Source organism: Ammodytes marinus, assembly GCF_949987685.1.
Source record: "Ammodytes marinus genome assembly, chromosome: 16".
Taxonomy (NCBI): domain Eukaryota; kingdom Metazoa; phylum Chordata; class Actinopteri; order Uranoscopiformes; family Ammodytidae; genus Ammodytes; species Ammodytes marinus.
Genome location: NC_137220.1, coordinates 15,286,121 through 15,300,907, shown reverse-complemented (window position 1 = coordinate 15,300,907; position 14,787 = coordinate 15,286,121). Strand labels below are relative to the sequence as shown.

Here is a 14,787-nt window from a genome sequence, read left to right as displayed (position 1 = left end):
TTGAAATGTCTTGTGTAATGGTGCCTTGCTGGGGGGAATTTGGACTTCTTAGCTACGGTGTAACACCGGCACACAACATACAGTGCACACTGGAGGAAAACAAACACACACCTTCAAGTCAGCAGTGCAAATAAATCAAAGAAACCACAAAAACAAACCGCCCAGGGATATTAATAGGTCTTTAAAACTTAGAAAATAACCCTGTTACAACTGGATCAATACACTGTGTACGTGTGATCGGTTTCGAGACAGTCTGAAGGACCTTTATCCCAAATCGACCGGCAGGAAATAATGATAACCTCCTTACAGCATTTATAAAACTAGAACAACAATCAAACCGATAGCCATGAAGGGTCTGATGTGAAGTCGAATCTGATTGGCTGACCCACATTCTAAACGTCACCCCTCCAGCTCCCATTGGTCGACGGGGATTTGTTTTGCACTCCTCAGACTTCCTCCTCTGCGTGTTTTCATAAACAAAACACATTTTTCTCCGGGCCGGGGCCGCAGCACGGACATCGTCCTGTCAACTTGCCAGCATTGTCGGATTCCATCTCCTAATTCTTAGAGGAAGGCCGTGAAGGGAACGTTACGAAAAAAGCTGCTTCTGATTCAAAACAAAGGAGACGCGTGTAAAAACGAGGGCTCCGCTGCAACGACCACAGGCTGTCCGCGTTTGTCTTTATTGTCCGAGCAGACAGCGCGTGCTCCACTGTTGGGACCGAGCCGACCACACATTTCCCTGCTTTTAATCGGATGGTTTTCGGCTGTCATTCGCATATTGGTCCGCCTTGTAGACCGAAAGGAGCTTCTGTATTATCAGGTGAGTCGACACATACACACAATAATGGGGAATATCCTGCAATGCGTAAGAGCTAGCTGCGGTTTGTTGTGACGGCGAAGCTAGCGCGCGAGCTAACCCGTGAGCTAGGTCAGTGTTACATTTCTGTTGCAGCTGACAGATGTATCAGGCCGTGTGTGTGCGCCTGTGCGCGTGGGGCTTGTGTGACATTATCCAGCAACTGAAGAACGTTCACCCAGTGTTTGGACTGTGCAAATGGCGCAGTACACGTTGCAGGGGCTCGAATTTGATTGCATGTAATGAAGGGAGGAATTGTTTGTGCAAACTATCATGAACCAGGAAGGAAACTGTGCCCCAACATGTCTGGTGGCATTTGTTTAATTTTTTTTTTTTAGAAACAAAGCATGTGTCTCACTCTCCACACAGTGACAATTAGAAGATAAATGATTACAGCAGTTATTCAGTTATTTATATCATAGATGGAGAATCTATGGAAGCAAATTTCTCCCAGGATAATAAAAATGCTCAAATGACGATAAAAAATCTAAATAGTCGTTGTCTAACAATGGTAATGCTACGAAACTAGTCAAAACGAAGTCTAAATTATTAGATACTACTAAGTCAAACATGTTGTTTATCCTAAAAGTTAAAGTTCTGTGGTAGTAGTAGTAGCTATTAACTTTTTCTTCCCCTAGTGGAAATGGGCCTTGTTTTTAATCCATCAAGTTTTGCTTATCATTCCCTTTCCCATAATGAGGATTTTTAAAGCTGTAACCAGCAAAGTCATTAACATGTAGGTCTCATTGTGTTAAAAAAACAGATGGGAAATCTGCCTGTCTCATGGCTTTCCTCAACTTCTTCAAGTGAGAATTCAACAACAACAAAAAATCCTTGAAAAACAGGAAGTCATGAAGCCTGTATGCCTTCATGACTTACTCATGCACAGCACAGACATAACAGCGTCCTGCTTCCTTCCACCCGCTTCCTCTTCAGACATGGTGAAGCTGACCAAGGCCAAGACGTTCCAGGCTTACCTGGACTCGTGCCACCGTCGCTACAGCTGTGTGCACTGCCGAGCCCACCTCGCCAACCATGACGATCTCATCTCTAAGGTGAGTCCGCCCGCCGCCACTCTTTGTGGTTCTCTTGATCATGTCTGGAGTCTCATACAGAAGTAGCTCAGCTTGAAAAACTGGAGTGACACAAAACAATTGAGTTGGACAATGTTAGAAAAAAGTATTGGAAATGTTCTACACATCTGGGGAAAAATGACAATGAGTATCACTATCTTGATATTTTCTAATCTGATTTCATTTTTACGCGTCTCCCAGTCTTTCCAGGGCAGTCAGGGCCGAGCCTACCTCTTCAACTCTGTGTGAGTATTTTATTTTGAAATATTAATACATTCCTTAATGTATAGCTGCAAATTGAACAGAACATGCAGCTTATCTAAGGTTACAGGTTTTATTTTAATCTCCATAATCACTGTAGGCAGATTACAAGAATAAAACACATCTCTTAAGTGCTCCTTTGTATTGACCTTTCTTTGTTATCACATATTTTTCAGTTTAATGGCCGCTTGTCTTATTTTCTCTGTGCGTCTTTTGAAGCAAAATAAAAAGTTGGTGAATCTATAAACACATCAGTTCTTAAATTAGCCTAGTTCTCTCTGAAAACAAATTCCCAGTATCAGACGTGTTTGCACAAACCACACTGTCAACAGCAAATTTGATTTGCTCTGGAGTGGACCTTGAAGTTGGCTGTGTTCACTTTAGTTATGCTCCCTCCTACTGGGTTAGTGGGTCAGAAAGACACAGGCTTTCTGTGAGCACATTAAATAACTAACACTTTTTGACTCAATATAATGTTATCCGCTTTTATTCAATTTAAACTTTGAACTGTTCAGGGAAAGCTCTGTTCTGAATGCTTTTGTGGAAAGGCATCCTCAATCACTGTTTCGTAACGTAACTTTCTTTATTTTTCCCTTTTTAAAAAAAAGACTTGATGGTGATTCAGGACAGTACAGTAATGCCTTTACTGTTGAGGCTGTCCTCATGATAAGGACAGTAGGTTAACTACTGTGAAGCCCTGTGTTGACAGCACTGTGTTTGGTTTCAGTGTGAACGTCGGCTGTGGCCCCGCGGAGGAGAGGCTGCTGCTCACAGGACTTCACGCAGTGGCCGACATCTACTGTGAAAACTGTCACACTACGCTGGGCTGGAAATATGTAAGTACCCCTCCCCTCTCCCTGACAATGTTAAAGATGGAGTCAGTGATTCTGGAAAAGCTTGTTGTCATTATAACTTTTAGTCAAAAATCAGTGGATATCTCCTCACGATCTGTTCCCTGTCTGTACTGTGTGTGCGCTGGAAAATTGATACGCAGACTAGGCTCTGTAAACTGGTATGTAAAAAAAGGCTTTTCAAACAAAAAGGGCCCACCGTAGCTAACAACATTCCCGTTTACAAAGCCTGTGTTGTGTTACTGTGTTTTTTTTTAGTGCACACAGTATATATGTGTATATACAGATAGCAGATTGTGAGGAGATATTCAATGATTTTGTAAAACAAGTATTCTCCATAATTGCTGTCTCCACCTTTTTAATAAAGGTACCTATTGTGTAGGTTTATTTTTCCACGTAGCCCGTCAGTTGCACCCCTGAAACTTGAGATGAAAACTGGAGGGACATCCAGCTTATTTCTATCTTGCATTGTTTTGGTACCTAGTAGGGGACCACTGCTGTGTTGCAGTTTACTTTCTTTTATTCATTAACAATGATGGAAAACAGTGCAAAGGAAGTTTGCAGTGGAGATTGAGATACTAATACTGTGATCCAATACTTCCCTGCTATTAAGTATGATAGAAAAGGATTTAGGATGTCCCACTTCTTGTGATCAGATGCGGCATGCTTGAAAATACCTGGATGACCTACCACATCCGGTCCTGATTTTTAGTATGGAAATCAGTATGCTTTTTGGGCGATTCTGACCCACAACCTAGTGCACAGCGGAAGTGACATCACATTGACTGAGCCCTGAGTGAAAACAACCAGCAATGCGACAGATACATAAACAAGAGGCAAGGTCAAGACGCGATGTTATGATGAAATAAAAAATAACAAATATGTCCCAATTGTATGCCTTCTGCATGCTAACTAGATATTGTTATGATCATCTGTAGTATGTAGAATAGAAAAAAGAGAGCGCACGAGATTTGGAATGCTCTTTTCTTCAACTTCCACCGGCATCATAAACATGTAGGAGAAAAACACAAGCTGATCAATTACAGTTCCTTCAGTCCTCACATGGTGTCGTCATAGCAGCAATACAAGCATGTGTTATTGCCTTGTTTGAGCAGGCAAACATCCGCTACAGTGCAGCTACAGCGACTAGGTGTAGAGAGTCAGAAACTACTGTAACCCTCTAATGCACGAGCATAAATACATTGGCAGTACTTTCCACTGTTAGCGATGTGAACCACACTACAGATTCATTCAGTCTTTTCTTTCTCATACTCTTATTGGAAAAAATACATGCGTAGATGCCACAAATTACAAGTGATCATTTAGCCACACAGTATCAAAATTTAAAAACTACCTTTTTTAAAATACCTTTTTATTAAATAAATAAAATGTTTTAGAAATTAACACGTATGATCCTCCTGTCTACAGGAACAAGCCTTTGAGCTGAGTCAGAAGTACAAGGAGGGGAAGTTCATCATCGAGCTCTCCCACATGATAAAGGACAACGGCTGGGATTGAGAGTGAAAAATCTTCATCTTTCTTCATGACTTTTTCAACAAAAAAAAGTTGCAACCCTTCCTCGTCTTCAAAAGGGTTCCAGTGTAGCTTCCTCCATCCCGCGTACGAGCCATCGCTGTGCCACCCTTTCACTTCGTACGGCTTTGCCAAGAATAGCATGTGACGCCTTATCTTCTGTTCTTCTTCGTGTTTCTCCAGCGACCACAACAACACATTTGCTGATTATGGCTATCCCAATTGCTAGTTGTGCTGGGGACATGGACTGAATGACTGTAGGGTTTGTGTGTGTGAAAGACTGGGAGATGTAGTCGCAGAGGCACGTGCGTGCGTTGGATTTTAAAAGCGTGTTTGAGTGATGAAGACCTCATCAGCGACCACCGGGCGGTCTCGCTCCATCGGGGGGCGGGGCCAGTGCAAGTCAAATATTCTGACCTTACACATCGGCTGCAGATTCTTGGGTTTTCCTTTTGACTTTAAGGTGCACATTTAGACATATCTGGCCCAAACTGAGTTAAGTATTTGGGCCTGTTTGACCCGTAGATTTTTTTTTAGTGATGCAAGGGTGTGGGAATGCTTAGAGCAGTGGGACAGGTTTTTTTTGTTTATTTTTTTTTTATAAGTGAAATCATGTTTTTTATGGTAAGATAAGTAACATTTGTTCATGCTCTGCCAAAGTCAATCAGGATGTTGAATTAGTAATGTTAAAGCCCGCTAAAGTGTCCTGCAAGAATTCTTAAATCTGGAGTATGAGTGTCTTCTGCTTGTAGGTACACATTTTAGAGTGTGAGTGCGCGTGTGTGATTGCGTGTGTGTGAGTGTAGAGTTTCCACGGCACAGTTGGGATATCTTCACTTTTTACTCAATGCTGATGAGATCTATCCTACATGTGTTTGTGTAAAGCCTAACACTGAGTCGCCATTACAGATACATTTACTCAAGCGTGTTAGAGCAAAGCGTGTTTAGGATTATGTAGCATATTTATGGTGATTTTTACTGTCTGCTTCTTTCATTAAAGTGTATTATTTTAACCTAACCTTTCATTAAAAATACAGCGAGTCTGTAACCCGTGTAGCTGTTTCCTTTTGTTTGTGATAATTGTGTTTATCTGTATTCTTGCCTCTGAGTCCCAGAACACAGTAATTTCTGGGAATAAATAACATAATTTAAAATAATGTAAATGCTTGAGAAAAGTAATTTCTCGTTAAAGCATAAACACAACATGCAAGTCTTAACGACAGCAGAACATTACAACCTCTATGAAAGATTTATCGCAGTTCAGTTTAAGTTCTTTGAAATTGACTTAAATAGATTGTTTCCGCTATACCTCATAAACTGGCAGCTCTATATTTACTACTGTATATATCAAGGTGCTTGACACAGCTGGTTACATTTCATTTCCCCAAACATTGGTACTCTGCATAATAACACTGAGGGTCTGTTTTAAAATAATTTATTTTTTTAAACAATTCAAATTAAACACTACATAAACATTTATAGTGTTTGATTGATTAGCACACTTGTGGTTTTTATAATTCTAATATTACTACATACTTGCATAATTCTGACACTGTTACCAAGGTCAAATGTAACTGGTTGTTATTTATGTATATTTTTTAATTATTTTTGACTCAAGGTAGTTTTTCATTAATCTGTGAATGTGGTCTGAAATCCAGTCCATCAGCTGAGAAATGCACTTTTATCTACACTAAAAATAATAAAAATTGCAGATAAAAAGAAAAAGGCTCTTTTCGTGACCTGGACAAAGAATAAAAAATAGATCACTGCCAGTTTGATTACTGTAATAATCAACCCCAATTGGCAAAGCACAAAAAACAGATTTGTATCTCTTAAAGTGAATACATATTCTGTTGGTGTAACCAAAAGATTATTACATCACAGACGGGTCACATGAAAGTGCAGGAGAGGCTGCTGACAGTCATGTGAACATTTTTCAGCTGCTGAAAAAGTGCATATAGTCTGCTCCGCTTTAACTTGGTATTCCTGAAAAGTCTATTGTTAATAAACATCCTCAATATGTTGCAGCATTTATACAAGGTCTGCTTAAATATGACTAGTGGCAGTAAGTGTTTTCCCCCAGTACATACCACAACATCAACTGGAAGTTCTGGAACATTGAAATGGAGTAGTTGATAATCTTTGATCATTTATAATATCCCTCCTAAATTGTGGAAGTAGCTGGGAGGGTATTGAAACCTTTCCTGTCAGACTATACTGAGACAAATTCTTCTAATTTAAAAGTGATGCTGAGTGTTAGTATTGTGAAATCATTGAAATAGTCTGCAGAAACAGTAATTCAAAATGTAGCCTTTGTTTTTGCTTAAAAACGGCAGAGATCTCAAAACCTATGAAACATACACATTTAAAGTTGGACGAGTATCAATATAGCCTACTGCAATGATGTGCTTTGGTATTCTATTTGGACTAAGTAGGCTGCACTGTAAAGTCTGTGTTGTAGGAAAATGCTTGTTTGTCTTTTCAAAATGTGAAAGAATATTTTTAAATATGTTGGGATGATGATTACTTTCGCAGTAATCTCTCAGTTTTATTATTGTAAATGTTTTTTATGTGTAAGAAAAGTTTTCACCAACACATCTATTCAATATGAGATTAATTTGAAAAATGAAAACTGACACAATCTGGGTCAGGGAGATTAATTTTTACAGCCTAAGACAAATATCATGAAATCCTTAAACACAAACAAATCCGACTATAAATTTCAGAGTAGCCTAGGCTTTATCACACATCATAATGAGAAATATCAAGCTCACTGAGGGAGGCTGTGGGAGAAATAGTTTCAATATACTTTGGGGAAATAAATTGTGCAACAAAGGTCAAAATACAAACCAGTAAATGTATAGACATAAAAATGTCCTGTGGTAAAACGTTCAAGTTGACATTAAAGAAACACCCATTTTAAGTAGAGTCACCTTGACACACAGTTGACTATGGACACTGTGTGACTGCGCTCTCTGGTCGCCTCAACATCACTCTGTTTATTTGTTGTTGTATTTTTCATGTCACAGAGCAAACAGTTCATTGTTAATTATACTATGTTATTATTTTACACTAAATAATTGATACGCCAGCGTGTAGTGACAACTAGCGTTTCAACTGCAGTCGGTGCACTTGCAGCAGAACATACCACAATACTCAAGCACTGTACACATTACCCATATCACGTATTGTGATATTACCAACTGACACAACCAATAATAGTATCGGAAATTCAGTGAGATTATTTTCCATGAGTTATTTCACGGTGCAACAAACAGAATATGTGAAATATTCCAAGGCTGTTTGTGTCGCGCACCCCCGCCTCCGCACACATGGATTCGTCCGAGATGGTTGAGTCATGTGACTTTTTCCGTTTCGCCATTTTCCTCTTCTATGCCACCGGTGATCTCTCTCAGCAGCTACGCTCTCGCCCTCTCCCTCCTTTCAGCGTTTCAACCTGGCCAAAAGCTGACGGTGGGGAAAAGAGTAAACGCCTGAAACAAAGAAAAGCCTTCCTTTTAGCTTTATCGCCCCGAGAAAAGTGCGAGAATGTCTTCTACTGAGGAGAGCCCCGAGTACGCGCCTTTCTTCGCTGTGATGGGAGCCTCTGCGGCCATGGTCTTCAGCGGTAACTACCAGCACCAAAGCTCCTCCATCTGACACCTTGACACGCTAACGACGCATTAGCTTAGCCAGATGTTAAGCGAACATATACCATATTTATATATATATAGAAGAACGTCAGCACGCGGCTTGTCTTTGGGAGAAGAAAAAAGGTGTTTCATGAGTCGGTCACGGCTCGCGCACACCTGCCAGTAATGCGAGGTAGAGGAGGAGGGTTGGAAGGTTTGCACCGACATCAAGCTGCTGACCACTAGCATCCTCACACAGCTAACATTGTTGCTAGCTAGCTACCTCCCGCACGAACCCGTTTATGTGATGTATGTCGTATCATAGCTTAAACGCTGTTTCCTGGTGCTGGTCAGTGACGCATACACTCACTGCCATCTCTAATCGGTCACAAATAAGCTTTTTTTTTCTTACGTCACATTCATCTTCAGATATGTCTTAAGATTAAATACGATTCTTGCCGTGGACGCGTCCCATTCGTTGTAATCAACTGAAAGGGCCAGCGTCAAAGGCCTCAACACCAGCGTCAAATGTAAAGGGAAGATCCATCCAACCACTCATTCATCCCTGTTTAACAGCATAGAGGCGGGGGGCAAGTGGATACACCCAGTCTGACTCAGAGGACGTTAATACACCCCAATACAGACTGCACATTTAAGCTCTTACATGGGGGGGGGGGGGGGGGTAAGTAGGTAAATCAGGTGATGTCAGTTCCTGCATATGCACATGACTGTCTCCATCATGTGGAAAATCATTGATTTGATGCAACCAGGTGTGGAGTCTGTCCATTGTGTGAGTGCCCGTTGGCTCTCTTAGTTTGAGATAGTTAATAATATGGAGATGAACTGGAGAGAAATTTTCTTCTCATTTGCTCTGAGAAAAAAATGTTTTGAGAATAAAGATGAAATACAATGACAGGAAGTACAATGGCCAGAATCAAGTGGAAATCAAATGAAGAATAAATTTGACATTTAAAAAAACTGTTAAATCTGGAAAGATGTTGACAGATTTGAACTTAAAGGAACAATAACTCATAAGAAAATCATTATTAAAACAGAAACTATGCATCTTATATGTATCGGATTACGACGTGATGACGTAGTCGCTTGAATTTTGAACATGTTAAAAAAAAATTGTGCGACAAATGTTCTCCCAAAATAATCTGAGTCGTCGCAGGTGTCTCGAACGCATCGCAAACCCTTCTCAATTTAGTTTCCGCGAATCAGAAAGTGTGAGAAATGTGAGACAGTTTGGCGACATATTTAACTAAATTGCAACTGATTTGAGACAAAAATTAGACTGACATTCCGTCCGTGCGACGCTCGCCAGACGTTCGCGAGACATATATGCAAGCTCCCGGCAAATTTTGGCCAGGACATTTGCAAACGTGTCATAAGAACCAACCCAGTGAGACTGCAAGTGAAAATTGTCAATGAGCGCTAATGTTGGTCAACCATCTGAATCAATTAAATGTGTGCAGAGGAACCTTTAACCTTTTTAGGGGACGAGCCCCCCTCATGTGATGTCCTGTTGCTTGTTGGAATAGGGGTGGAAGTGATTAACTGGCTGCCTTATATCAACAAAAAACGAACATTGTAAAATTCATGTGGATTTTCATTATTCTAGTCTTTTTTTCTTTTTTCATACTGAACAAACCCAAGCTATAAACATGCCTGCAGTGACCATTGATGAGCAGTTAAAATTACAACTCAATGACGAGCAGACCATACATCAGCGAAACATGTGGTGACAGTAGAGCAGAGAAGGCCATGAAAACAGTTTATTATGACGTATTGAAGTGGCCTGGGTTATATGGGGTTTCAAATGCTACAGAGTGCAGCCATCCCTTTTTTAGAATATCTTTCAGGGAAGCACTGCTGCTTACGCCTCCTTTTTTATGCAATGCTTTAATTTTTCTTATTTATTGCCGGTCGGAAGTAGCCTGGTGCTACCAGACCATCGTAATTCATTTCATTTGTACAGAAGGTCTGGAACTGCTGTAATTGGCAAACGTTCATTCACTTGGAGGCGGGTGTCTGTTGAAGTTTAAAACTATTAAATCTGTCCAGTGCCACTCTGGATCAGCCAACCAATTGCATAACGTTTGGTCGGCTTCTGACGGTGCGTTCCAGTTGTACAGGGAACTCAGAAATTTCCGACTTCACTACATATTGTAGTCTATGGATCTACCGGTACCTGGCAACGGTAACTCGCTAGAGCCTAATGTTAAGTTATTTGGATGAGAAAGTTGTAGGCGTCCATACTTTCCCGAGCAGATGCACTGGAACACAGACAGGTCGGAACTCGGAACTACCAAGTCGGAAATTTCCGAGTATAAAGGAACGCAGCATTCAACTGAAACTCAAGCGCGACTTCAACGTCATCGTTCTCAGCCACTTCGTCTGTTCGCTGATTGGACACTCAGAAATTTGTTCAAGCAAAATCCCACTAATACGCCCCATCCCCAGACTGACTACTGAAGGGAAAATGAAATTTGGGCGGAAGTAGGTGGGCGGGCGTAGCCAGACTAGGTCGGAAGAGAACTGGCTGTCGGAAATATGTTGTATTGTTTCATTGCTCACAACTGCAATCGATCAACAGATTTCTCAGTCTTGCACATCTCCCATCTGAATCCATATGTTGTTTGATTTGAATCATTTGTATGTGAAGAATGAAACGCTGACTGCACTGTTCCAGTGAATGAACAGGAACTGTCTCTCTCTCCTCTGTCACTCAGCATTAGGAGCAGCGTATGGGACGGCGAAGAGCGGCACGGGCATCGCCGCCATGTCGGTGATGCGACCGGAGCTCATCATGAAGTCCATCATCCCCGTGGTCATGGCTGGCATCATAGCCATCTACGGGCTGGTGGTGGCCGTGCTGATAGCAAACAACATCTCTGAGAGAGTCACCCTCTACAAGTAAGATCAAGCGCTGATATAAGAACGCATTTAGTACGTTTCCACATTATTTCTGCTCTCGTCATCTGTGTTAATTGAGAAACATTTCATTCCGTATCTATTTGAAAGAGGAAGGGGTGGGACAAACACAGAATCAAACCAAAAGGTATGGGTCTTAACTACAAGGCCACCTGGCAGCCCTCACTGCTAATATTAAGACTGCAAATTTAGGGCGCAATCACACTTTTCCTGTTTGATCTGTGCCGTGCTTAAGCAAGACTGTCCCCCTCTCCCATGCTGGCCAGGACTGCCAGCTATGCTCATACGTTTTGATCCGTACCCTGCCAAAGCACACCTCTTCTAACTGTGCCAGGGCCAAAAAAGTGTACCTTGCCTGAGCGCAGTACAAAGCACTCACACTAGTCAAACAAACTAGACTTGAGCCGTCAAGCGTGCTTGGGCACGGTACTATGTCAAACACACACCCTCTGTAGGTTTGACCACTCACGCATCCTCATCTCCTTCTCTGCTGTCCATCTGTACTCTTTATGTTTCAAGAATTCATAGTGTTTTGTTGCCAAGATATGACTGAATACATGGCTTTAATGTTTCTTTAAAGCCAAATAATTGATACAGAAAAGCGGAGCCTGATTTTGGTCTCTTGTATCGTCAATTTCAACACATTTAAAATTTAAAGCTATAGCCTGTTACCTCTTTTGCCCCAATGAGAAATTCTAAGTACTAACAACACTGTCGGCACACCTACATGGGGTAAGCCTTCAGTGATAGCACATGGATTTTATACCTTCTGCTGTATGTCCAGGTCATATCTTAGCATTAAAATAAACAACTTAAACATTTATTGGGATTTTTCTGAGCTCCTGCGCTAGTGTCGGGGTGACACACAAGTTTGTGAACACCATACTGAGAAATTGTGTTGAGGAGCTGAAAAGCTTTATCAACTTTGTGTCAACTCGTTTGGCGATGGCTTGAATGTAACTGTCATTTATTTATATGAAAAATACACACTATAGCTTTAACTAATTAATCAGATTATCGGTGCAGCAGTTACCCAGATATACCAACGCTTCATGGTTGCTTTACATTTCAGACCGTATCACCTAGTACAATTACTCAACTCTGTTCTGCATTTCTTTTCCAAATAGGAGTTTCCTGCATCTTGGTGCTGGTCTGAGCGTTGGCCTGAGCGGTCTGGCTGCCGGGTTCGCCATCGGCATCGTGGGCGACGCCGGCGTCCGAGGCACGGCCCAGCAGCCCCGGCTCTTTGTTGGCATGATCCTCATCCTGATCTTTGCCGAGGTGCTGGGGCTCTACGGCCTCATCGTGGCCCTCATCCTATCTACAAAATAAAGCGTCCGCGCATCACTGAACACCATCTCCATTCATTCCACATCAAAAAGCAGCAAGAACAAAAAAAATAGGAGATTTTCACCAACTTCCATTACAACCCCACCGTGGGTCTGACAGGACGGGATGGCGACTGAAAACACGTTGGGCGTTTTTTGACTTGTGTCCCTCCCCAGTAGGTGTGATCTATCCATATTGTTTAAAAAGCCATCCAGTTGTGTCAGGTCCTGTGCGTACTGAACGGGCATGAAGATGTAATTGGTTGTTGTGGGATGATGTGTGGACAGTCTGCTTGGTTCGTTGTGTGATCTTAACCCTGTACAGTGCTCCAGAGTCCCCCCACCCCCCTGTAAATGTAGTAACCAGTCTGTGCTGTGAGTGTGAGTATCAACGTTTAATCCCTCTATCCATTTCCCCCTCCTTTTTATGTTTTGTTTTTTCGTTGGTGGTTTTGATCATGCTCCTATTTTCGAGACTGCTGAAGAATCGTGCACATTAGTGTTTTTATTTGTTCAATGTTCTTTTCTGGGACCATTTTTTTAATCACAGTGGTGAGGACCGAACAAGACGTATATTTTTTTGTTTTCACTATTTATGAAAGTTATGGAAATTGACTTAAAACTGTCTAAATGGAATACTGTTTATTGAATACCCTATATACATTAAAATATATAAATTATATGTGTATAGATAGATTAATTGCACTGTGGGTAATTGTTCTAAGTGCTTGGAATTCCTCTGGATGTAGTGTGATTTAATAATGGAGGATGTCCACATGTTGACATGGGAGTTGACTGTGTGTGTGTGTGTGTGTGTGTGTGTCTGTCTGTGTGAATGACCTGAGTGCATAATGTGTGCAAGTGGGTTTATGTTTAATATTACATTCTCAAAAACTAGTATTGTTTACCTGTAGTGCTGCTGTCTTGATTTTTGTGTTGGTTTTGTTAAAGGTGAGAGCTCACTGTTCAGCCATGCCTGTCAGATTTCCAAATAAAATTCAACCTCCTCCAGAACATTGTTGCTGAGCCTTTTTTTGTTCTGATATTACTGGGATGACTGAAGTTATATGACCAGGGATGTTAAGACTTGCATAGTGTCTGAATGGTTACTTACATTTGTAAATTAAAGGTGCTACGAGGAACTTCTTAATATTTCTGAAACAGTCTTAATTTTTCCTCTGAACATAAATGACATGTAACAGCAAAGGAGACTGTCAGTGCAAAGAATGCTGTTTTTTTTGTTTGTTTGTTTTTAAATGCCTTTTTCATGGGAATGCTCACCCAGGAACAACAGCTGGAGTGGTAAAAACAGTACCGCTTTTGTCCAAAGGGGGTGCAAGAATTAACAAAATCTGATAGTTCCTCAGATCACCTTTTAAATACAAGGCAGTTAGGACAGATCGGTAATAAAATACAGTAGGCCTACGTATTTCATTCCTAGCTATGTGTAACCCCCCCCAAAAAAAGGGTCTTATGAGCATTGGGAACTGGCTTTACAACAATCCTCTTGGTGCCCATTAGTGAATATTATCCATCTCCTTCACTGCCTCTTTAATGCAAAATTGTAACCCGTTTTTCCCTCTTCATAAATCAATTCATAAAACAATGGGTTTGGGATCCGAACACTTTGGTCAATGAAGTGTTGCAAAAGCCTAGTGTTCAGGTAGGGAGCACCTTAAGGACAAAATCAGGTTGAACTGAATTTTACAGATATTCTTAACCTGACAGAGTTGTGATTCCTTGAATCTTTGAAGGCTAAAAATAAGAAGGATCAACAAAACTGAAGGCACTGTAACTGTAAGAGGTACAAATTGCCTGTAGCACGTTTTACATGTATCCCATCAGATCAACTAAACAAAAAACAGCCTTTGCGTGTGCAAACAAGTTCAATGTATGTTAATTTGAATCAACAGTCAAACCAAACATGTACTGTATGTACGGAAGCTAAGAACAAACAGGGCCGGCAGTAGAAAGGGGCCAGGGTGGGCCGTGCCCACCCAAATGTGGGCTGTGCCCACCCAATCACAAAAAAAAAAATATTATTTTTTTTTTAGGTGGAAGTCCAGACCCACTATCGGACGGACCTGTTCATTCGCTGTCCAAGAAAATGTCAAATAAAATTCAGACAATTAATTAATACTAAAGAATATACCATTACCATGCATTGTTTCTAATTGTATTATTGGGTGGGCAGGACAGTCTGCCTCCAAGTTACCCACCCGCTTATAGTGGTCACTTCTCAGCAGAGCCGGCCCGAGGCATAAGCGAAATGAGCGGTTGCTTAGGGTCCCGAGTTTGTGTGTTTGATATCAA

The 14,787-nt window shown here is 41.2% G+C and overlaps 2 protein-coding genes across 2 annotated transcripts; both read left to right on the top strand.

The window, feature by feature from the left end:
• Nucleotides 1–481: 481 nt before the first annotated feature.
• ypel3 (yippee-like 3) lies at nt 482–5,615 on the top strand. Its single transcript, XM_080043609.1, has 5 exons — nt 482–823; nt 1,796–1,914; nt 2,134–2,177; nt 2,921–3,029; nt 4,473–5,615. The coding sequence occupies exons 1-5, from the start codon at nt 757–759 to the stop codon at nt 4,560–4,562; spliced, it is 429 nt and encodes a 142-aa protein (XP_079899735.1). The 5' UTR covers nt 482–756; the 3' UTR covers nt 4,563–5,615.
• Nucleotides 5,616–7,983: 2,368 nt separating this feature from the next.
• Nucleotides 7,984–13,482, top strand: atp6v0ca (ATPase H+ transporting V0 subunit ca). The gene is made up of 3 exons (XM_080044374.1): nt 7,984–8,205; nt 10,945–11,128; nt 12,274–13,482. Exons 1-3 carry the CDS (start codon nt 8,127–8,129, stop codon nt 12,476–12,478), a joined length of 468 nt encoding a protein of 155 aa, XP_079900500.1. The 5' UTR covers nt 7,984–8,126; the 3' UTR covers nt 12,479–13,482.
• Nucleotides 13,483–14,787: the final 1,305 nt, after the last annotated feature.

Coding starts and splice junctions, on each gene's coding strand:
- ypel3 (XM_080043609.1), top strand. CDS start 757: ATGGTTTTCGGCTGTCATTCGCATATTGGTCCGCCTTGTAGACCGAAA. Junction 1,915..2,133: donor ATGACGATCTCATCTCTAAG/GTGAGTCCGCCC, acceptor CGCGTCTCCCAG/TCTTTCCAGGGCAGTCAGGG. Junction 3,030..4,472: donor CTACGCTGGGCTGGAAATAT/GTAAGTACCCCT, acceptor TCCTGTCTACAG/GAACAAGCCTTTGAGCTGAG.
- atp6v0ca (XM_080044374.1), top strand. CDS start 8,127: ATGTCTTCTACTGAGGAGAGCCCCGAGTACGCGCCTTTCTTCGCTGTG. Junction 8,206..10,944: donor TGCGGCCATGGTCTTCAGCG/GTAACTACCAGC, acceptor TCTGTCACTCAG/CATTAGGAGCAGCGTATGGG. Junction 11,129..12,273: donor GAGAGAGTCACCCTCTACAA/GTAAGATCAAGC, acceptor TTTTCCAAATAG/GAGTTTCCTGCATCTTGGTG.